This window comes from Histomonas meleagridis, assembly GCF_020186115.1.
Source record: "Histomonas meleagridis strain 2922-C6/04-10x chromosome Unknown contig_41, whole genome shotgun sequence".
Taxonomy (NCBI): domain Eukaryota; phylum Parabasalia; order Tritrichomonadida; family Dientamoebidae; genus Histomonas; species Histomonas meleagridis.
This window is the reverse complement of record NW_027150885.1, coordinates 318,528-342,586: the sequence shown is the minus strand read 5'-3', so window position 1 is coordinate 342,586 and position 24,059 is coordinate 318,528. Positions and strand designations below refer to the sequence as shown.

At 30.1% G+C, this 24,059-nt stretch overlaps 8 protein-coding genes across 8 annotated transcripts; 4 read left to right on the top strand and 4 right to left on the bottom strand.

Annotated features, from left to right (window-relative positions):
• Nucleotides 1-101: 101 nt before the first annotated feature.
• Nucleotides 102-1,091, top strand: GO595_006299 (CMGC family protein kinase; the record flags this gene model as incomplete). Its single annotated transcript, XM_067919637.1, has 1 exon — nucleotides 102-1,091. The coding sequence occupies one exon, from the start codon at nucleotides 102-104 to the stop codon at nucleotides 1,089-1,091; it is 990 nt and encodes a 329-aa protein (XP_067773614.1).
• An 875-nt stretch (nucleotides 1,092-1,966) lies between these two features.
• Nucleotides 1,967-2,707, top strand: GO595_006298 (uncharacterized protein; the record flags this gene model as incomplete). The annotated part of the gene is made up of 1 exon (XM_067919636.1): nucleotides 1,967-2,707. One exon carries the CDS (start codon nucleotides 1,967-1,969, stop codon nucleotides 2,705-2,707), a length of 741 nt encoding a protein of 246 aa, XP_067773613.1.
• Nucleotides 2,708-3,098: 391 nt separating this feature from the next.
• Nucleotides 3,099-4,343, bottom strand: GO595_006297 (uncharacterized protein; the record flags this gene model as incomplete). The annotated part of the gene is made up of 1 exon (XM_067919635.1): nucleotides 3,099-4,343. One exon carries the CDS (start codon nucleotides 4,341-4,343, stop codon nucleotides 3,099-3,101), a length of 1,245 nt encoding a protein of 414 aa, XP_067773612.1.
• A 1,812-nt stretch (nucleotides 4,344-6,155) lies between these two features.
• GO595_006296 (uncharacterized protein) lies at nucleotides 6,156-6,482 on the bottom strand (the record flags this gene model as incomplete). Its single annotated transcript, XM_067919634.1, has 1 exon — nucleotides 6,156-6,482. The coding sequence occupies one exon, from the start codon at nucleotides 6,480-6,482 to the stop codon at nucleotides 6,156-6,158; it is 327 nt and encodes a 108-aa protein (XP_067773611.1).
• Nucleotides 6,483-9,656: 3,174 nt separating this feature from the next.
• On the top strand, nucleotides 9,657-10,085 carry GO595_006295 (nuclear transport factor 2 family protein; the record flags this gene model as incomplete). The annotated part of the gene is made up of 1 exon (XM_067919633.1): nucleotides 9,657-10,085. One exon carries the CDS (start codon nucleotides 9,657-9,659, stop codon nucleotides 10,083-10,085), a length of 429 nt encoding a protein of 142 aa, XP_067773610.1.
• Nucleotides 10,086-10,218: 133 nt separating this feature from the next.
• On the top strand, nucleotides 10,219-12,192 carry GO595_006294 (cytoplasmic heat shock protein 70; the record flags this gene model as incomplete). Its single annotated transcript, XM_067919632.1, has 1 exon — nucleotides 10,219-12,192. One exon carries the CDS (start codon nucleotides 10,219-10,221, stop codon nucleotides 12,190-12,192), a length of 1,974 nt encoding a protein of 657 aa, XP_067773609.1.
• Nucleotides 12,193-14,818: 2,626 nt separating this feature from the next.
• Nucleotides 14,819-15,904, bottom strand: GO595_006293 (F5/8 type C domain containing protein; the record flags this gene model as incomplete). Its single annotated transcript, XM_067919631.1, has 1 exon — nucleotides 14,819-15,904. One exon carries the CDS (start codon nucleotides 15,902-15,904, stop codon nucleotides 14,819-14,821), a length of 1,086 nt encoding a protein of 361 aa, XP_067773608.1.
• Nucleotides 15,905-20,521: 4,617 nt separating this feature from the next.
• GO595_006292 (DEAD/DEAH box helicase family protein) lies at nucleotides 20,522-23,725 on the bottom strand (the record flags this gene model as incomplete). The annotated part of the gene is made up of 1 exon (XM_067919628.1): nucleotides 20,522-23,725. The coding sequence occupies one exon, from the start codon at nucleotides 23,723-23,725 to the stop codon at nucleotides 20,522-20,524; it is 3,204 nt and encodes a 1,067-aa protein (XP_067773607.1).
• Nucleotides 23,726-24,059: the final 334 nt, after the last annotated feature.

The window sequence follows — 24,059 nt, the reverse complement described above, 5'->3', positions numbered from 1 at the left end:
GTTGGTTTCATAAAGTGAAGTCATTTCAATAGTTTATATTAAACATATCAATGCAAAAACAGTCAAAAAATTCACAATCAATGTGAATTTATACTTTGAAAATGAAACCAAAACAATCCCTTTCATCCAAGGATTTCCAAATCCTTGAAACGTTAGGGACAGGTACATTTTCTAATGTGTATCATGCCGTACATATTTCTACAGGCATTCATGTTGCACTCAAACGCTTATTTTGGAACAATTCACCTGATCGAATTGTTAATGAAGTACGATGGTTTCTTCAAATAGATCATCCTAACATTGTAAAAGCGCTTGCTATATTCAGAGAAGAAGATCAAGCCACTATAGTTTTTGAGTATGTTCAACATGTTCAATTTCGTCAACTTCTATCTATCATGAAATGTGACATGATCAAAGACTATTTCCGTGGTCTTCTTAGTGCTCTTAATTATGCACATCAACATTCAATAATTCACAGAGATGTCAAACCAGCCAATTATCTTTTTAATCCTGAAACTCGGCATGGTAGCCTTATAGATTTTGGTCTCAGTGAAGAAAATCTTCATATTGAGCCACAACCCATTAGTATTGATTTAACATCAGATCCAATTCCCAATGATGACAATGATGCTGAACTCAATTACCCCGAACAATTCCAACGCCGTCCCAAGATGGTTGCCAATCGTGCAGGTACGCGCGGCTTTCGTGCACCCGAAGTATTAATGTCTGCATTTAACCAAAGTGCTCTCATCGACATATGGAGCGCCGGCGTCATTCTCTTATCCATCATTACGCATCGCTATCCCTTTTTTAAGTCTCCAGATGATCTCACAGCGCTTTGCGAAATCAGTGTAATTTTTGGCACGCAGAAATTACATGAGACAGCGCGAGAATGCGGTCGAAAGATAAAGTTTCCGAAAGAAATAGAGCCATTAAATCTGAGAGAAATGTGTTATGGGTTAAACGCATATATTAATGAGTTGGAATTAGATGAAAGTGTGTTCGACCTGTTAGAGAAAATGCTTGAGCCAAGGCCAAGCCAAAGGATAACTGCGGAACAAGCATTGAACCATCCGTTTTTATTGGAATAGATATAAAATAATATGTTTGACTAAATTTGATTTATTTTAAAAAACGAAATTTGCATTCTGTATATTGATATATAACTTTTTGTTGGATAATCATATATAAAAGCAGTAGATCTACAGTTTATTTGTAAATTTAGGTAAATTGTAAAGAAAAATAAATTTTCTTTTACATAAATAATTACATATATATTGCTTAGGATATTAATTTGTATTATTACTTAAAATGAATTTTAATAATTTGATATTTCAAAATTATTTGGAGAATGTTTATTATAATATTCAAACATAAACAAAAATTTGTTTAACTTTTTCCAGTGTCAGCCTTTCTTCATCAATGTAATTCCACTTTTTTGAATTGAATTATTTATTGAAATAAGACATGTTATGTGAAGAAAAAAGTGAGGATGGAAGAGGTCGAAGCGATTCTAGCCTCAGACCAAATACAAAATGAAGATAAGTTTCAAAAACTTATAGAAACAAAAGCGTTTAAATTATCTCCCACAGGGGTTTCTGCTTTTATTGTTCATTTTTTCCTCCAATTTCCGAATGGAAACGAATTGCTTTATAACATGATTTCTGCAATTTTTACGCATCACGAAGCAATCGGTGTCGATACTATATTAGAAATTATTTTGTTTTGGCTTAGAAGTTCTGATGAAAATTCAATAGAATATCAAATAGAATTTCTTGAAAATTTTGCTGCACATATTAGACAACTAATTAATTTGGAAGCTAAACCAGGGTCAAACATCCCAAAGTTGATAATCCATACTTTACTCGAGAAATGTTCATTTTTCATTCTTCCAGATCCAAGTACAGACATCGTTGAAACAATGAAATCCAGGGAACTCCTTGAAAATACCACCAAGTTCAACCGAATGGAAAATTCTTTTGCTTTAAAAGGTCGAATACTTTTAGCTGCATCCAAATTATTTCCTGTATTAGTTGAAAAGCCAGCACCAAAGAAGCAGCAAACAAATGAATTTGAGGTTGATAAAGATGAATCACTAATCTCACAAGCGCTCAAAAAGTCATCATCAAATCCAACAAATCCCCTAATTTTTAAAAGCGTTGCGCGTTTCTTGAAGAACGCTAAGTGTGTTTCGTATGAAAACAGAATCAAAAGACCACCAGCTAGAGTTTTAACATCGCTTGAAGGAATTAGTTCACAACAGCTTCAAGATCCTGAAGTATGTCTCCAAATCGCCATAATGTGTGTGATTTTGCAACCGCCTGAAGATACAACCTTTGATGGCTTTGTTAAGGATTTTGCTTCATTATGTAAAATCGATGGGAAAATGATCCTTGATTTAGTGAAAAGCTCCATACAAACTACACTCCCAGATGTGTCCGATATGGACAAATTCCGATTTATGCAGGGAGAACCCCACGAAGAGGAAGAAGAAAAATTTGAACCAATTCTGCGACCGTTTGATGTCACTTTTCCCGATGAAACAAATCCAATGATAGAAATTTCAACAGAAAATACAATATTAGACGAAAATAATCTTAATGATTTGTTTTCTGATGATAGTTTTTATGAATGGAGAAATGCTCGATATTGTGTAGCAAATTGTATCGACAGGTTAGATCCCAATTCTTTTTCATTTTTACAATAAAATATAAAAACTTGTAACCATATTAAGCCCAAAGTAACCCAATTCAAATCCAATAATTGTTTCATATATAATTAATTTTATTACTTCTTTTCCTTATTGCTTGAAGATAACATGTTCTTAATAATTTCAGCATATAAGCTCTTAATAAAATTATGTTAGTTTTAGAATTTGTTTAAAATGCTGAGAAGATAAAAAATTTACAACATATTTTATCGTTATGAACACAGCATTGAATTCCCTCAAAACTTTTGAATTCATTTCCATTACGATAACAAATTTCTATGAACGATCGTAATTTCAATACTCCGGAAACTATTTTTTCTTTCAATTTCCTATCGGCAAATACAACGAAAACCTTTTTTCCCCAAAATTTTTATAAAAATATTCGACCTCAAAGGAGGTACATTTCGCTTTTTGGCACCTTTGCAACCACGTTACTTTCATCTATACATTCGTAAGTTGCGTCTTCTTCATTCTCCTTTACGACAGCAACGAATCTTTCGTTATTCACAGCAAAATTCGGGTCTTTATATGAAGCCTTAAGGACGCCGAGCTTACTCCCAATGACCTCGACAAACGAAGATGGCACAAACCCAATTTTGCCCCATCCGCAGAGCAGCGCGAGGATCCAATCTTTGCCGCTCTCCATTTGCTCCATCAGATATATCCTTCGGCCCTTCTCGAGCGGCAACTCGCTTGCGGATTCGGGGCGGAAGTTCGCCTTCGCGACGGCGGCCTGCAGTGGGAAGTAAAGGAATTTGAACCTTGGAATGTAGATGCGATCTGGCATTGTGAATCGACTCGAGAACTTGAAGCGCTCGAAATGAGGAACTTCAATATCGACAAAGTGGAAGTTGGCGGACTTAGTAAATGAGTTAAAGTCGGAATCGAAGTCGATTTTGGAACAAAGCTCATTAAGCTTATTGGATGTGACTTGAATGGATTGGACAAGAACACCAACCTTCTCAAGGTAAGGCTTAAAGACTCTTTGACAAAGTTCTGACTTGGCTTGTACTTCACTCTCATTGATGGAATTGATATGGCGAGATGTGGCTGACTCCATCTCATCAGTGGAAACTTTAAGGGCTTCACGTGCAGGAAGGAAATCGCCAAGACACTTGGAATAGCTTTGCCAAAGGTTGGTAAGAGTTCTCTTCATTGAAGATTTTGATGTTTTTTGTGCAATTGACTTTGAAACGTAATCATTGATTTTGTTTGCAGCATCAAGAAGTTGTGTGTGATATGTAAAAGTTGTGGTAACTAATTGCTTATCAATATCTTCTGAGGTATTTACACGCATATCAGAAATGGATTTGTTCTTCTGCCTTTTTTCAAGTATCTCTTTTAAGGCAGCAAACTCTTCGTTCTTAAAACATGTCGCAAAATTGGTATATGCTGCATGAATTGACTCCATGGTGATAGAAATTTGCCAAACTGCATCAAATAGCGAACCTGGAAAGCCAGGTATGTAATCTTCTACTGACTGTGGATTATAACGACTTTGTTGCAAATCAAATGATGGTTGTCCATATTTTTTGAAAAGTTCAATTGTTTGTTCACATATCTTAACAATTAGGTTGTATTCCCTGGTTGCAGATTCGAAATGTGAGTCGATTACTTCTTTCTTTGACATCATGGAAGGAAATTTTTGCTGTAAAAACTTACGAAAAAGCGGTTATGATAAACAAACGGTCGCTAAATTTTTAAACTCCACAGTACGAGAAAGGAACGAAATTACCAAAAACCATATATAGTTCTTTCAATATTATAAAATATTATTTCTTATTTTGAAATGGGTTTATCAATCATGGATTTCTGAAAAAAATTGCTTGATCAATTTTTTTCAACTAGACTAAATTATGAGTTATAAAAATATTTCAAGAACTAAATCTTATCATTTATCTTCATGTGCTCTAAGATAAATTCTACCATTACGATTCTAGGAACATTTATGCTTTTGAATTCAATTCAATTCAATTGGCCGATAGAGAATTCCATTAGAAACATCGAATCCTGTTTTGATTTCGATTGGCTCTTCAATTAATTATGTTTTTAATGTAACAAAGGCAAATCAAAAGTCTTTATTACTTTCGGCATCAGGTGGTTGGTTTTTAGTAAGAATAATAATTTTATTGACTCAATTTCAAATCGATGAATTAAACAAAAAATATCATGTCTTTTTTAAATCACAAGATATGATCCAACCAGGATGGTATCAAATGTACTTGAATGAAACTCAAATTAATTATTTATTAAAAAATAAAATTGCCGAATTATATCCTTTTCGAAATAATAACAAAGTCAATCTAAATCATGACTCTTATTTGGTATATGCACATTCGGAATGGGATCCAGGGATTCCATTTTTAAAATTATCAGATAATTTATACTCAATTTCAAATATATCAAATGTTATATATGATAAGCAAGTTTTACATATAAGTGAGCATACTAAGCCAAAGCTTGAAAATATTTATTCTGCTGGTTTCCTTCAAACAGGAAATAGATATCCTTCTATTGAAAATGACAGATACAGAATTCCAAGACCTCTACATCTTATTGGGTTAGACGGGAAAGGACAAGTTGTTACTGTAGCTGATACAGGTGTTGATACGAATCATTGTTTTTTCTTTGATCCAAATACGCCAGTTACATATGGTAAAATCAATTTAAAACATCGTAAAATTATTCTTTATGATAACATTGCAGATAAGTACGATCCTGAAAATGGACATGGTTCTCATGTTTGTGGCATCATTGCTGGCAAATCTTTTTGTTCTCATTGTGGTATTTCTTCTTTTGATGGTATTGCTCCAGGAGCACTTCTTTATATGCATGATTTAGGAGATCTTAAAAAAGGTTCACAAGATTTTGGTGATGTTTCTCTTCCATTTTACGTTGAAAGGATGGAGTACGTTAACTCACATATATCGTCGAATAGTTGGGGCTTTGCAAAACAACATGAAAATGTTCGTCAAGCATATTCTGAAGCTGCGTATTATCATTCCGATAAAATATTTATATTTGCTTGTGGTAATAGTGGGAAACCATATACAATTTTTGTCCCAGCTAATTCAAAAAATGTATTATCAATTGGATCAATTTCAACTATTTATCAACCACCAAAAGGTAATTCATATTATTTAATTGTGGATAATCAAAAATTTAAACTTAACCAAGTTTGTGGTGATTCAATTTATGAATCAATATTTCTAAATCCATCGATTTTTATTATCAATATGCCAATTGTATTTAATAAGACCGAAGCCATAAATGGAACAATTTTTATTTCTAATGAAAATATTGATATTTCATTAATAAACTCGAGTATAATTATATTAAAAAAACAAAAGAACAAAAAATGCCCTTCAAATTCATCAAAACTAATATTATATATGGAAAATCCAATAAATATTAATTCGACAGATCCAAAAGGCACAATTATACCTTATTTAAATGAAAACCTTTCACCTCTAACTAAACATGGCTTATCTTCGCAAGGTCCAACAGAACTTGGATATATAAAACCAGAAATTGTTGTACCTGGTTCACGTATTACAAGTGCACGTGCGCAAAATCCTCTTAAACCAATTAAAGCCACATGTTCCACAGCTGAATTATCTGTTAAATCAGGAACGTCAATGGCTGCTCCTGCAGCTGCAGGACTTATTGCAATTGTTCGCCAATATTTTGTTGATAAATGGTTCCCATATTTAACAGAAAACACTGGAGTAGAAGTAATTCCTTCTTCAAGTTTAATGAAAGCATTTATCATAAATAGTGCAAATCCTTTTTTAGATCCATTAATAACAGGATTTGGTATACCTGTTCTTTATGAAGGTTTAGGATTTACTGGTTATGGAATTCGATTTATTAATAATATTTCAATTGGTTCTAATCAACATCATTTATATAATATTTTAATTACGAATAATTCGATGCAATTAAAAATTACTATGTCATATTTGGACCCACCTTTACCTTCGTCAACATTTTTACCATTATTTGCTGATCTTGATTTAGTTATAGTTGATCCGAATGGTACTGTTTATCATGGCAATGATTTAAATGATGAATTTTCGACAACCGAAAAAGTTATTATTCAGAATCCATCAATTGGCAATTATGAAATTCATGTTATTTCTTCTAATTATCCATTAAATACTGTTGCTTTATATTCTATTGTAATTCATGGCGGATTTAATATTACTGATTTTAATGAAAATCCATTGTTTTTAAATAAAACAATTCCTCAAAATTGTAATTTTAAATGTAAATCGGGAAAATGTAAAAATGGAATTTGTGTTTGTGATTCAAATTCACATGGATTTAATTGTAATGTTCCAATTGATGATGTCATTATAGGAAAAGTTTATCATATTGACGTAATGCCTCGAATTGTTTATTACAAAAAGTTTTTCCCTTATGATAAAAACATTTCCGTTTCCTTTAAATGTTATAATAATCAACATAATTGTATTATATGTTTTAACTTTGACCTCGTTCCTGCTAAACTTACAGAGCCTGGAAACATTTGTTATACGCATAATGAATCAAATGAAAAGATTATTTCATTTGATGATGAAAATTTAGCAAAAATTAAAAAAGGAAAACCAATTCACGTTTCGATGTATGCAATAACAGACCAAAAATCATATATCGAATTTAAGGTTTTGGGGAAAGTTTATGATGCTTATGGTGATAGTATTAATAATTATCAAAGAGCAATTGTCATTTTAGTGTTAATAATTATTGTTTTGATTGTTATTATTATTGTTTTTATTTTTGTAATGAAAAGAAAAATAAATGAGTTCGATGAGAATATGGTACAAGTTGATCATCATAATGCTGAAGAATTGATTCCAATCGAAATAGACGAACAAAAGGATGGAGAAGAAGAAGATGAATAAAATGTTTATATTTTTTGGAATTTTGTTTTGTTTCATTACTTATAAAATATATTATCGATAATTGATGATTTAAAAAATGAATGTGAAGCCAAAGTCTCAAAGAGTTTATGAATAAAATAGTTTTGGTGTATTTTTATTTTACTTAAAAGTTGTTTCTCGCTTATTTTGTATCTTTCTTTGCAAGAAGATATGTTGGATCAACTGGTAATTTAATATTATCATTGTGCTTGATACAAATAGGGCAGCGCCATTCGAATGGTTTAGTCATTTCATATCCGCAAACAGGGCATTTTTCTTTAGTAACTCCGGGCATGTGCTATAATGGTCATAAAATTCACAATGTCTGTTTGATCTTCCAAATGCCAAAGAATTCGCATATCTTTCAACTTATTTTAAGATAAATACATCGTATGTACTCAATTGCTTTTTACTCGCTTATGGTTTTGGTAACCATTGCTTAGGAAGGACTATCGTTTTATTGATACTATTTATTGAAATGAGATTTCCCTTTTTAGTTATATTTTAATTTGAAAACAAATAAAATTCTATAGTTATAAATTAATTTATTTAAAAAATATTTGTTTTGTTTATTGATAAATACGTGTTCCAAGATTTCCGATATAATCAAATGTATCAACGAAAAATTTTATTACTTTTCCTGCAATTGAATCTTCTGGGAAATTAAGGTGTTTGAACCACCTTCCAATTGATCCCCAAACAGCAAGATGATTTGTGCTTGTTACATAACTGAATAAAACAATCCAAAAAGCAAATACAGCAAATGTCAAAATGGAGATAAATGAAAAATCTGTGAACATTAATACTAAGTATTGGAACAAAAGAATGATATCAAGGATTGCTGGTACCTTTGCTAAAATAGTATTAGATGTTACACTGCGAATTCTTTCACTTATAGATGGATCAGTTTCTCCGACTAATGGAATTAAATCACTTAAAATGTAATTCAAAATATTGATTCCTAATGTTATGATGTAGAATATAACTAAAAGGATTGGTGTAGCTTTTGAGAAACTGATTAAAAGCAAGAATATAATGTAGTGAAAATGAATAGATAATAATAACAATTTTGGAGTGAACTTATTGTTATTATTATTTAACATGTTTTCTACAAGACCTATAGCGTGTTGTAGTATTGTAGTGACTATAAAAAGTATTCGAAAAACTTTGAATGTTTTACCAGTTCCAAATGTCAAAAGTAATAAGCAGGCAAAAATTAGCGCTGCAAAAGAACAAATATGGTAAAGGTGGTGTGATAAACTTGAAGGCAAAATTTCATCTGGTTTGTTTTGTTGATTTTCGAGAAGCGGGCTGTTTTCATTAACGTCTTCGTCCATTTTATGTCACTTTTCTTATTCATATATGAAACTTGTGGACACAAGTTTTGGATATCTTTCTTTTCTTATGAGAGGTTTCATAGAAATCTAAGACATAAACGTAATGCACACTCATCCCTATAAAATTAATGAATAAACTTTAAACTTTTAAGTTAAAACTGTATGATTATAAAAAAATTATTTTCTTAAAAATATTAAAATTAATAAAAAATATTCAAACTAAGAAATAAAAAGTATATACTTGAAGACATTTATCAATATTTTTATAAATTTAATAAATTTTTATTAAATATTTAATGAATAAATAAAAAATTATTCTGAATTATATATAGATCTTCACATATATTGTAAAAACCGTAAAAAATTATAATTATAGATATAATTTTCAAACAATTCATGTAAGGGTGTGTAGCTCAGTGGTAGAGCGCTACATTTGCATTGTAGAGGCCTGGGGTTCGATCCCCCACACATCCATTTTTTAAATTTTTTGGGATATGAAACATCTCACTTTTTAGGAAAGAGTTATTCACTTTTGTATTTTTCTTGGAAAAACTATCGCCCGGTGACAAGTAAAGTTCTGTAAATGAAATATTGAATAGTTTATGAAGTGGTGAATTGATTGGATGATGTTCACCGAGCATTTAAATCTCCGGTGAAAAGTTTCTTTAGATAATCATTTTTATAATGTCAGAAGCACAAAAGATACAAAGTGCACCAAATATGGAAGAAGCAATCCGTGATCGTCATGTAAATGGATTCAAGAACTGGAATGGTGGGTATGAAGGATGGTTAGATTGGTGTAATACATTATACGAACCAGATGCACATTATAATGTGTATGGCCATCGATTAACATTACAACAATATAAAGATATGATGGGACAACTTTTCCAACATTACACCATGGAACTAGGCGAATTCGATAATATGATTATTAAGGATGATTGGGCAGCAATTCGCTACAGTGTTAAGGTAAAGAATCTTGATACAAATGAAGAAATCTTACAACATACTATGGAATTTGTTAACTTTAAGCAAAACCCAGAGCCTGTAGGTGTACGCGTTGTTGAAGGCTGGGCTCTTTCCGACAGTCCTCTTTCTGCTAAACACTAAAACTTTCTTGAATAAGATTTTCGACCGTTTATCATCAAACGTTATTGTGATTTGAATACTTTAAATGGTCGAATACTTAATTTGAATCAGTAAATGCTCAGCCAAAAAATGCCTTTATGAGATCATTTTTTTAATGTCAGCAATTGGTATTGATCTTGGTACAACTTACAGTTGTGTCGGTGTCTTCAGACACGGTCGTGTCGATATTATCGCAAATGATATGGGTAATCGTACAACCCCATCTTATGTTGCATTCACCGAAGATGAACGTCTTGTCGGTGATGCTGCTAAGAACCAAGCTGCCATGAACCCAACAAACACAGTTTTCGATGCAAAGCGTATGATTGGACGTAAATTCAGTGATCCAGTCGTTCAAAAAGATATGCAACACTGGCCATTCAAGGTTGTTCGTGGTGATGCAGATCGTCCAAGGATTCAAGTTCAATGGAAGGGTGAAACCAAACAATTCTACCCAGAAGAAATCTCAGCTATGGTTTTAGGTAAAATGAAGGAAATCGCCGAAAGCCAACTTTCCAACAAAGTTACTGATGCTGTTGTTACAGTTCCAGCCTATTTCAACGATGGTCAACGTCAAGCCACCAAAGATGCAGGTGTTATTGCCGGTCTCAATGTTCTTCGTATCATCAACGAACCAACAGCCGCTGCTATTGCCTTCGGTCTTAACGAAAAATCCGACAACGAACGTCATGTTCTTATCTTCGATCTTGGTGGTGGTACATTTGATGTTTCCCTACTTGATATCGATGGTGGTATGTTCGAAGTGCGTGCCACAGCAGGTGATACACATCTTGGTGGTGAAGATTTTGATAACCGTATGGTTAATTACTTCGCAGATCGTTTCCAAAAGAAGTTCAAATGCGACTTAAGACAATCGCCACGTGCACTCCGTACATTACGAACAGCATGCGAACGTGCTAAGCGAACATTATCCACAGCCACATCCGCATCAATTGTCTGCGATTCATTATATGAAGGCCATGATTTCATGGATAACATCTCACGTGCTATGTTCGAGAACTTAAATGATGAACTTTTCAGATCAACAATGAATCCAGTCGCACAAGTTTTAAGGGATGCAAACATGTCAAAGTCCGATGTCACTGATATTGTTCTTGTTGGTGGTTCATCACGTATTCCACGTGTTCAACAATTGTTACAAGACTTCTTCAATGGTAAGCAGCCATGCCGTGGTGTTGATCCGGATGAAGCAGTTGCATATGGTGCAGCAGTACAAGCAGCAATTATCAAAGGTGATACACACGAAGAAATCAAAGATATCTTATTGTTAGATGTTGCTCCACTTTCATTAGGTATCGAAACAGCAGGTGAAATTATGACAGTGCTGATTCCACGTAACACAACAATCCCATGCAAGAAGTCAAATGTCTTCACAACATTCTCCGATAACCAGCCTGCAGTTACAATCAAAGTATACGAAGGAGAACGTTCACGAACACGCGACAACAACTTACTTGGTACATTCGATTTAACGGGTATTCCGCCAGCACCACGCGGCGTTCCACAGATTGAAGTTACATTCGATGTTAATGCCGATGGTATTATGAATGTTTCGGCACAAGATAAGTCAACAGGTAACGTGAAGAAGATCACAATCAAGAATGAGAAAGGACGTCTTTCACAAGCAGATATCGATAGAATGGTTGCAGACGCAGAGAAGTACAAAGCACAAGATGAAGAAGTGCGTAAGAAGGTTGAGGCTAAGAACGCACTCGAAGGATACTGCTTCGGCGTACGCAACTCATTAAATCAAGAACAGTTCGCTAACGCATTGTCACAATCAGATAAGGACACAATCAACAAGGAGATCAATGACACGCTCGCATGGATCGACGCTAACCAAGACGCAGACGTCGCTACATTCGAAGCTAAGCAGAAGGAACTCGAAGGCAAGTTAATGCCACTCATGCAAGCTGCATACCAAAACGCAGCTGGCGGCGCACAAGGCGGAATGCCAGGAGGCATCGACCCATCAATGTTCGCGAACATGCAAGGAGGCGCAGGCCCATCACCAGGCGCTTCAACTGGTGGACACTCATCAGGACCACGTGTCGAGGAAGTCGATTAAATGAATAAAATGTGAAGCTTAAATAATGTAAATTTTAGGTGAATGTATAATCAGTCAGGCTCAGCAGTGAGAATGTAAATACTTCATGAAAATTAAATGAATGTTTATATTTATGAAGTTAATATTTTGGCTAGAAACTATTTAAAAAGAATATTAACACATTTCAACTAAAATTAATGGAGGTGCCATAAAAGACTTTCACCTTTATATCTTTTAATTTAGTAATAAAAACCGTACATATATGGAACATATCACCACCTCTCATATAATTACGAATTTGGGCGAGTCAAGTGTATATCGTTTTGTTACATGAAAATTTAAATATTGTTTGTGTCGTGAAACGGAAAGTATCAATTTAAAAAGTTAACTTAACAGGAAATTTGTATTAGGATGCACCAAATGTGGCTTTATCAAATTTTTTTCGTTTAAGCCTCATTGATTCTTTTAATTTCCTTATTTTATAAGATAATGAACAATAACTTTTAATGTTATTTAAATCAAAAATATAATAATATGAAAAAATGATTACAAAAATTTACTTTTACTAGTCGAAATATATTTAAGGTTTATCTTTTATTTATATATTTAATATGATAAACTTTTTTCGTGTTATTGTCATTTTCTTTTTGTTTAAGTAATTTAACTACTTCTGTATGATCATTTTCAGATGCCCACATAAGTGCTGTTTTAAATAATATAAATAATTTTCAAATATTATTTTGAAATAGCAAAATATCAAAATAAATTTTAAATAAAACAAATAAATATTTTTAGTATTAATATCAATTCCTTCTTGTTCAAGAAGTAATTTAACTACTTCTGTATGACCATTTTCCAATGAATATATAAGTGCTGTCTCAAATAACATAAATAAATTTCAAATATTATTTTGAAATAGTAAATTATTAAAATAAATTATAATTAAAACAAATAAATATTTTTGGCATTAACATCAATTCCTTTTGTTTAAGAAGTAATTTAACTATTTCTATATAGCCTTTTCCAGATGCCCACATAAGTGCTGTTTTAAATAATATAAATAATTTTCGAATATTATTTTGAAATATAAAATTATTGAAATAAATATAAAATAAAACAAATAAATATTTTTGGCATTAACATCAATTCCTTTTTGTTCGAGAAGTAATTTAGCTATTTCTGTATAGCCATTTTCCAATGAATATATAAGTGCTGTCTCAAATAACATAAATAAATTTCAAATATTATTTTGAAATATCAAATTATTAACATCAATTATTTTTGTATCATAAAAAGAATCTTGATTTGGTATATCACGCTTTAATTTTTTGATTTCATTTTCAGTTTTGTAATGTATAAAATATAATGAATTAATAGATTCAATAACTTTAATAGAAATAATGTTCTCTTCGATCATCTTTTCCAAAAGATAATTAGATCCATCTCGTAAAAAAAATCCTTTTAAAATAATCACAAAAATATTATAAATGTTCAAATCATTTTTGTTAAAATGCTTTCCAATTTCAGATAAAAATTGAAGAACCAAATCTATATCACATCCTCGAGGATCAACTGTTATTCAAATTGAAAATTGTATTTTTAAGGAGCGTTGCCTCTTTTAAGTATTTGCCTTGGTTTTGCATAATGGAATGAAATTTTTCTTGACTGACAGAGGGCGGAAGAGACATGAGTTTTAAAAAATTTGAGTTTTAATTAGAAATTTTGAATCATTTTTTATCGTTTATATGACAATAATAAACCAAGCATATACATCAATTCCAATGAAGTGATAAATGATTTCTTTAAGCATTTGATGAAAAATATATTAATGCTTCTCTTAACTCATAAATATTTTCATCATTTTCTCTAAATAAATATATTTCATAATTACAAGAAGAAACGCATTTTTTAACTTTATGATTAATTTCTTAAAAATATTTATTCTTGACTAACTTTTTCAGTACTTTACTTGATTACTGGTCAGAAAAAAAAATTATACCACTTTTGCTTACGAATAATATAAATATTACAAAAATAAAATTTTTTTTTTACTGCTTAGATCTTTTCGCTTTGCTCAAAAAGTGCGCCATAAACTTTTAATTTAAATCTCTTCAGAAATTCAAAAAATTGAAAAAATGGATGTGTGGGGGATCGAACCCCAGGCCTCTACAATGCAAATGTAGCGCTCTACCACTGAGCTACACACCCTTTCATTTGTTATTTGAAAATTATATCTATAATTATGAATTTATACAATGATTATTTCATTTGAACTTTACATACAGTATATACTATTTATTCATTTTTAAATAATTGCTTTGATATTTATAATATATGTGAAGATTCATATTAAAGTTAAAACTTAATATTTAATATCACAAAAATTATTTTTAATATTATGAAGAACTTATTATTTTATAAAAAAATCTTCAAATGCATTTACTTATTTTCAATTATTTTAATGAATTGTTTCACAATGTCCCCTTATTGTAAATTACAAACAGTAGCATCAAATAAACTGTTTGGAAGATTTATACTTTTAAACCTTCTTAAGAGAAAATTAAATCCATTTACATGTAGAAAATCAGCTGACATTAATTCAGCCTTTTCTATGGGAAACAATTCATAATATTGTAACCCATTAAAATTATTTTGAAGAATTTTCTTTTGAACCAATATCGAACATAAATGTTCCAGTTTTTTTAGGTCTTTCGACTTTCACTGTTGCAGATAACTTGGATGCATTTACCAAGGCACGTTGCTCAGCGTCGAGTACTGGTGTATGAAACTTTGGCTTTTCTACTGAGATATTTGGTTGTCGTTTTTCGACGGTTGGAGGTGGCTCATTCTGAACTTTACTTACGTCGGTTTTGGGCGGTTCTTTTGATGCTTCTTTTGGCGCAGCGTAGAAAAATTTGTTTTGGTGTCTCCTTTTTGGGTATTGTTTGTCATCGGAAGAATTCCTGATTTTGTTTCGGAGATTTTTTGCTTCATTTTTCTTTGAATGAATTTGATCTTCTAATGATCTTTCAATTTCCATATTTTTTTGTTTTTCTTGACAATATTTATTCCAATAATATTTTGCAACAGATATTGAAAATTGTGGAGCTTTTCGATAATCAACATTTTCATTATATAAGAGATTATCAATTTCTTCTTCAGTCAAAGAATCGACTTTTACGTGATCAAGTAGAAAAGAATATTTCCTTCCGACAAAAGAGCAAATGAAAAGAACAATTTTTGCTAAGAGATGTTGATCAGTAACATGGCATTTTGGATGTTTGAGAACTTCGTCAATTATCTTAGGCGGAATAAGAGCAAATTGTTTTCTTTGTAAAAGTTGATCAATGCATTGAGCCATATGTGGAATAAGTTCTTTAAGTGATTGTTTTTTACTAATGCATTCCATAGCATTACAAAGGACATCGTCTGGAGTTTGAGGAGTTGGTTGATAAAGGGCAATTTGTTTCTTTAAAGTATCAACACCCCATTCTTCAGCAAACATTGTAAGATCATTTATATTTGATGGCGTAATCTTAACAGTTGATCCCTGGACAGCAGGAAGGCAAGAAATAAAAGCAGAAACAGATTGCTCTCCTTCAATTTTCATTTGAAGGTCTGAATTTGGCTTGTAATAACTTGAAAAAACAGTTGAGTATTTTGCAAATGCGACTGGGTCAATTGTTATTCTTTGATCATTATAAACGATCGTTAATCTTTTGTCTGTTTCCATATAATGTCACTTTGCATAAAAATTTCAAAAAGTGAATTTTATCGTTAAATTTTATAATTTTTTTTTCGTATTAATACTTCTTTTTATCTGATAAATTTTTTTAATTGCATTTGAAAACAAAAGTTGTTGTTAACAACATTATTCTTTATAAAAAAATATTTAAGAATTCTTAAGTGTTTACTTTAATACTTCGAAAGCACTTATTCATCTTGATCATTTTGTTGTTGTGACTTTTTTTCACAGTTAGCAATAAATTGTTCTATATCAATTCCTTCGTGTTCCAAAAGCATTTTAATAATATCAACGAATTTATTTTTCAATGCGAAAATGAGCGCATTATAAAATCAATTAAATGAATTCCAAATATAAATTATAAACTTGAAATAAATAAATTAAACAGAAAGCACAATATAAACTGTGTTTTAGCTGCGGTATCAATTTCTTCTCTTTCAAGAAGTAACTTCACGATTTCAACTCTATTATTATTTGCAGCTAACATTAATGCAGTTGTAAATCATTTTAATAAACTCCATAAAAACGTTAATCAATATCAACTCTTTTTGCATTTACATTAATCTCTTTTCGATTAAGAAGCATTTTAGTAATTTCAAGATAACCAAGATTAGCCGTAACCATTAAAGGAGTTTGAAATCATTTAAGAAAACATTATTTTTAATAATAAAACATAAAATATATTAAACGAAACTTTAAATGATTAATATTTAATATCACCAGCATTAATATCGACTCCATCTCTTGCTAAAAACAATTTAACAGCTTCGATATTATTCTTCACGCATGCAATCTTAAATGCTGTTTCAAATTCTTCATTTAAATTCCATGAAATTTATATAAATATTTTATTGTGTTAATAAAAACTTTATAAAAGAAATGAACATCTCCACAATTAAGTTCAATTCCATCTTGATCAAGAAGTAATTTTATAATTTCTGAATTATCATTATCATCTTTAGTCGACATAACTGCAATTATTAAAGCTGTTTCATATAATTCAAATAAATTTTAAAAATTAAAATGAAATTTTAAATATTTTTGTTAAACCTTAAACAATATTAACAAATGTTTTTATGGTTAATATCAATTCCTTTTTGAGCTAATAGTAATTTTACTACATCTACATGACCATTTTTACATGCGCACATTAAACCATTCCAAAATATTATTTAAAAATTCCAAATTTTATATATAAATATCAAATTATTTAAATAAATAATATCTAATTTATTCACATCCATTCCTTTTTCAAGAAGTAATTTAAGAATTTCACATCGACCATTAATACATGCGTAAATTACTGCAGTCCAAAATATATTAAACAAATTCCAAAAATTAATAAAAAACTTGAAATATTTTAAACAAATAATAAATAAATCATCCAAACAGAATGTGCATTAATATCAATATCTTTTTGATCAAGTAAAAACTTAACAATATCAACGTTATTTCTTAACGATGCACTCATTAAAGCAGTTTGAAATGAAACAAATAAATTCCAAATTTTGATATGAAACTTGAAATTATTGAAACATATTTTAAAAATTTGATTTTAATAGTTTTAGCATTAATATTAGCGCCATGTTCAAGAAGTAATTTCGCGATTTCAACTTTTCCACAATTACATGCAGTAATGAAAGGCGTTTCAAGTAATAAAAATAAATTCCAAAACAAAACTTTAAACTTTAAATTAAAAAAAGAAACAGAAAATATATACATAAAAATATTCTTTGTTTCGATATTTATTCCTTTTTGTTCAATAAGGAATTGAACAATATCACTAGCACCAATAGAACTTGCAATCATAATTGGTGTCCAATATAAATTAAATAAATTCCAAATTATATATTAAAACTTCATAATATTAATTTAAATTTTAAATTAATAAATGAAAAATCTTTTGCATTAACATCATCACCTTTTTCGATAACTTTTTTAACAAGTTCTAATGATTTTAATTGACATGAATACATTAATGGTGTAAAAAATATAATTTTGAAATTCCAAAAATTATTTTTAAACTTCAAATCAATAAAATTAACTTTAAATAAAAATTTTTAATATTTTTCAGAGTCAAATTAATTCCATCTTGTTCTAATAGTAAATCAATAACTACACGATTTGACATACCGCCATTGCAAAATCCTGAGAATGCCCAATGAATTGCAGTCCAAAATAAGTTAAAAAAATTCCAAATATTTTTAGTAAATATAAAATTATCATAACAAACAATAAATATAATTTATAAATATTTTGTGCATTAATATTAATACCTTTTTGTTCTAAAAGTAATTTAACAACATCAGTATGTCCATGCCAAGCTGCATAGATAAGTGGTGTATAAAATAATTTGAACAAATTCCAAATTTTATACCAAAACTTCAAAATTTTAAATTAAACATCAAATATAATAAACAAATATTCTTTTCATTAACATCATATCCAGCATCTAAAAGTAATTTAACATTTTCTACATGACCATAACGAGATGCAAGTAATAATGGTGTCCAAAATAATATCAAAAAATCCCAAATATTATTTTAAAATATCATCATAACAAAAAATAAAACATTTTTAGCTTTAAGATCAATTCCTTCTCTTTGAAGAAGCAATTTCACTATTTCAGTTGATCCATAACCAGATGATATCATAAGAGCTGTATCAAATAATTTAAATAAATTCCAAATATTACATTGAAATTTTCAATCATTAAGATAAACATTAAAAATATAAAAACTAACAGCTTTAGCATTAATATCAATTTCTTTATGTTCAAGAAGTAATTTAGCTAAATCAACATAATCATTTTCAGCTGCCCACATTAAAGCTGTTTCAAAATCATTAAACAAATTCCAAAAATTATTATTTAATATTAAAAAACTAAAATAAACATTAAAAATATAAAAATTAATATCACGAGCATTAATATCAATACCATTTTGTTCAACTAAATATAGAACGAGATCCATATTATCAGAATCCATAGCTAAAGGTAATATATCATTCGGAATCTTATTACCTTCGGCCAAAATCTTCGTTAAATATAAATTTCCTGTTTCCACGGATTTATTTATAAGCATACTTGTAACTTTTAATCCATTTTTAAGTAAATATGAAAGTAATTCATAATTGCTATGTTCAATACATTCTTCGCCTAATTTATTTATATCTTTCACTTCGGCAATTTTAGATTCGAAAAGTTTCTTAAATATATCATTTCGATGATATTCGATAGCAACTTCATATGTACCTTCGAAAGATGCATTTTTTCCTTTACATATTTCAATGATTTCTTCGTTTTCTCCAATAACAGCAAATTTACTTGCGTCATTTAATTCGGCTCCTCCTTCTAATAAGAATTTAAAACATTTAATTGACCCATAAAATGCGGCATAATTAATAAGTGGTACATTATCCTTATTAATATATGAATATTTCTCATAAAGAAATGGTTCGATTTTAGAATTGAATTTGAAATATTCATTTTTCGATAATTCTTTTAACTGATCAATATCATCTTCTCGAAGCATTGTTGCAATCGCTAATGGATTAACACCTTCTTCGATTAAGATTTTCTGAATCTTCCATCCATCTTTGTAGAAATCTTCAAAATTCGAAAAAAATTGACGAGCAAATCTGTTCTCTTTTAATGATATAATTTTTTCAGCTGTGAAATATTGTGCAAAGTAAAAGGTTTCAGTATTCTTAATTGCTAATGGATTAATTATATGATTTTCAATCAATTCATATAATATATAATATGCTTCTTGAGTTTGGAGATGAAGAAGATTTTCTACTAGTCGAACAACAATAAAATTCCTGTTCTTCATTTCGCATTCTTTTAAAGCAAGTGATTTTAAAAACGATAAATAAGCATCCTCCATTGAATGTTGTGAAACAAACGTTGAATATGCAAGTTTACTTAACATATCATTGAAAGAAAAAGAATTAGATGGCTCAAAAAATTTCATTATAGAATCAACAGCTTCTTCATAGTTATCTTCGCTTAAGTTTGCAAGTAATTTTTGGAATGATTCGAGATCTTCAAGTGTCATTGACTTCACCATATTCAAAATGACATGACCATATATGCATTGAATGTTTAAATTAATTTATTGAATGGAAAATAAACTTTGTGAAGAGATAACCGCCTGGTTAAAGTAGATACAACGGTAAAATTTTGGGAAAAATTATCATCTGTCAAAATTTTTGATGTGTATTAAATGTTTTTCTTATCTTTTGATAATGTCGATGATAAAAATGCATAAATCAATTTGTTGAGTTCGAAGAATTCGACATCAATTTTTATATTTGTGAAAATTTTTTCTTGAATATTTTTTCTTGTTTGTACAAACAAAAATTAATGTAGTTCATGTTGTGGAGTACAGTAATGAATATATATATATCTAAGAATACCTTAAATCCAAACACATTTCTTTATCAGTATGAATGCTCCTCATCAACCATTTTTGAAAAGAAACTTATTGTTAATTTTCAATGTAAAGTAAATTTTTAAGAATTTCTTTCCTTAAAAAAAAAAAAAAATTGTAATGTTTACTCTAGCAACATTTAATTTTTTATTACATAATACATTAGTTTGCATCAATCGAAATAAAGCGATGACGCAAATATTATATCTCTTTTTATAAGTTCACCTGCTTGTTCGAACTTTTCGCTTAAAGTTCTACATCCCATAATCTTCGTAGCATTAGCGAAATCTTTTGTCAGTTCTCCTATTCTATTAATAATTCTCACTACACTTCCTTCTGGCACGTCTGTAATACACATGATATGTTTAAAAGGTAACCCGTCTGCCCAATCAAACACAGCCTGTACTAATGTTAGGTTCACATTATTATCAACCCATCTGTCGTCTAAAGGGATTCCAACTTTTTGGAACTCGTCGAACAATTCTTTAGCAATTAAAGTCATTTCATTTAAAGGCTCTTCGAGTGAAGGCGGAATGAAATCATCGGAATCATTTGATACAATTCCTTCCGAAACAAGCGCTGCTAAAGCTGCAGCTATTTCTTTCGGTGATAAATCATCAAAAACACCTGAAAATAATAATTCCGTTCCAAGTATTTCATGGCATGAACTAATTTCTATTGATACACGACCTTTAAGCATTAAAACATTTTCTTCAGATATATAATTTAATTTTTTAAGGATTTCAATATGTAAATCTAATAATGGTTTAAACGTAAGTGATTCATCTTTCATTTGCGTTTCAATTTCATCTTTTTCTGTCAAAAGATTCACTTTTTTGACATAAAGTTCTAAATGTTGCTTTAATAAAGAACATTTAAAACATGGCGATTTAACCATATTCGAATAGATATTAATTTGATTTTGTGCTGCTGTAGCAAATTCATAATCACTTGTCGAAAGAATTTTCATCCAACTTATTGGTGAATCTTTAAAATTACAAAGTAATTTCTGTATATTATTTTGTGTCATTTTTTCTGATGATTTTATAACTTTCGAAAAAATTGCTCCAATTTCATTTAATGAAAATGTTATTTTATTTCCATTGGATGAAATTGCTTTTATTTCATTTTTGTTTTGTGGATTTTCAGATATTATAGCAAGTGTAGGAAGATCATTTAATACATATACAATTCTTCCTTTTCGAAGTTGACCCATTATACTTCTAGAATCAATTTGTTCAAGCATCCATTGATTATTTTCCTTTAAATCAAGATAGTAATCACCAAATTCACTAATGTCTTCAATATCAGGTACAATACAGTCAGATTTTGGTAAAGTTTTTAATTGTTTTTCAATTTCATTTTTCTTTCGTACAAGTTCAGGCATCATTAATTGTGTTAAATTAGCAGATAAACTATGTCTTAATAAGTCAACCATTTTAATATCTTTAACTCTTAATAAATTTAAAATCATATTAAACTTCAAATAAAATTGACTTTGTAATGCTTCAACTTTTCCACTTATTAATGTTTGTAAATAATTTGGATCAGGAATTTCTCCATGACATAATATTATTGATGTACCAATTGTATCTTTTCCACGTCGGCCAGCTCTACCACTCATTTGTACATATTCTGTTGGAGTTAAATTACTCATTATCCTTCCATTAAACTTTTCAAGTGATAAAAATGCACAAGAACGTGCAGGGACATTAAGTCCCATACCGAATGTTGATGTACAAAACAATACTTTAACATAACCATCTGTTAAAAGAATTTCAACAATTTCTTTGACAATTGGTAATATACCACCATGATGAATACCTATTCCATGTTCTAAAAGTTCTAATACTTGTTGTATTTGTGGTAGTTCTCGATCTTCTTTTGTTAATCTTCGAAGTGATCGAATACAAAATCCTTTAACATGTTTTTTTTCTGATTTTGTTAATAAATCTAATGGTAATATACCCGTAGCAAGTTGTTCACACATTTTTTGACTAAAACAAAATATTAACATTGGTAATAATTTCGCTTTGTCTGCCGCTAAAACTAAATTCATCCAATATTGTGGACTAAAATCAATATAACCTGGCGAACCCTTAATAGAAAGTTGTGCCTTATAAAGTTGGAAATGATCCATTGGTCTATTGCCTTGTGCGATAACATAAAACTGTGAATCGCCTGTATAAAGTGCATGTTCAATTGGTACTGGTCGAACTGTATGATTTTGGACATAAACAATTTTTTGCTTTGTACGTCCAATCCAATCAGCTATTTCCATAGCATTCGGTACCGTTGCTGATAAAAATACCATATTAATATGATATGGAAGTAAAATAATTGACTCTTCCCATACAACTCCACGTTCATCATTAGAAATATAATGACATTCATCAAATATAACACATTCAACATCTCGAAGTAGATCTGCTCCATGATAAAGCATTGACCGTAATATTTCAGTTGTGATAATAAGACATGATGCATCTCGATTTAATGAAACATCTCCTGTTAAAAGTCCTACATCTCCAAATTGTTTAGAAAGATCTCTAAACTTTTGGTTAGATAAAGCTTTGATGGGGGATGTATAAATTACTTTCATTTTATGCGCACGACATAATGCAATTGCATATTGTGCAATAACAGTTTTACCGGCAGATGTGGGCGCCGATACGAAAACCGTCTGACCGAGCTCAAGTCTGTGAATTGCGCGAAGCTGAAATGCATCAAGCTTGAAGGAAAAGGTAAGCGCTGGATTGGGAATTTCAGTTGCAAATAAAGACGTATCCCAATCATCAATTACTGAATATTGTTTTGTTGCTTCAGCAACACGCTTTTGCATTGGCTTTGGTACTGGTGCAGGATTAATTTGTGGAAGATCTGGAAGTGGAGGAAGTTGTTCGGAAGACTCAATATTAACTTTCTCTGATTCAAGTGGTGTGAAAAGAAGATCCATGCCTGTTTCAAGAGAAGCTAAAAATGGTTTGACATCAATTTGTTCTTTTTCATTCTCTGTTTTACCAAGAAATCCACCAGGCGTAAAAGCAACACCTGTGCTGGATCCCCTGTGATAATCATCAATGTTTGTAAGTGGTCTGTTTGTTGAATTATCATCAATAGATGATGAAATTGGAGTATCACAAAATCCTTCAATTTCTCCGGTAATGAGATTTCTAATTGGTTCTATTGTCATTGTTGGTGGCGTTGGATCATATCTTAAAACATTTGGTTCGAATTCAGGAATTGGTCTTCGAGTATCTCCGATTCCAACATATCTTTGTGATGAAAGACGCATTGGCGGGATAAGAAATTCGTCTGTATTTCCAGGATATTCATAATCAAGAGTTTTAACTAAAGAATCAACAAAGTCTTCCATTAGCTTGGCCGTTTATAAACGGTGGTAATAAAAAAGAAATAAGAAATGAGAAAAATTTTTAATCAGATTAAAAACATATTAATGCTGAGTAAGAATAGCATGTACTGATTAAATAGAATATATTTTGTATCAAATTTAAATGAACTTACTTATACATAAATTAATTAATGAACAAATTCACATATAAAATCATCCAACAATAATACGCATCATCAAGACAGACAAATGTATGTGTCTAATTTTTTGTATTTGTTATACGTTCCTTATAAAATTGATGTTGTTGGCTTAGTACACTTTTATTTTTTGTATGATTTACGAAATCTAGCAATTCAAA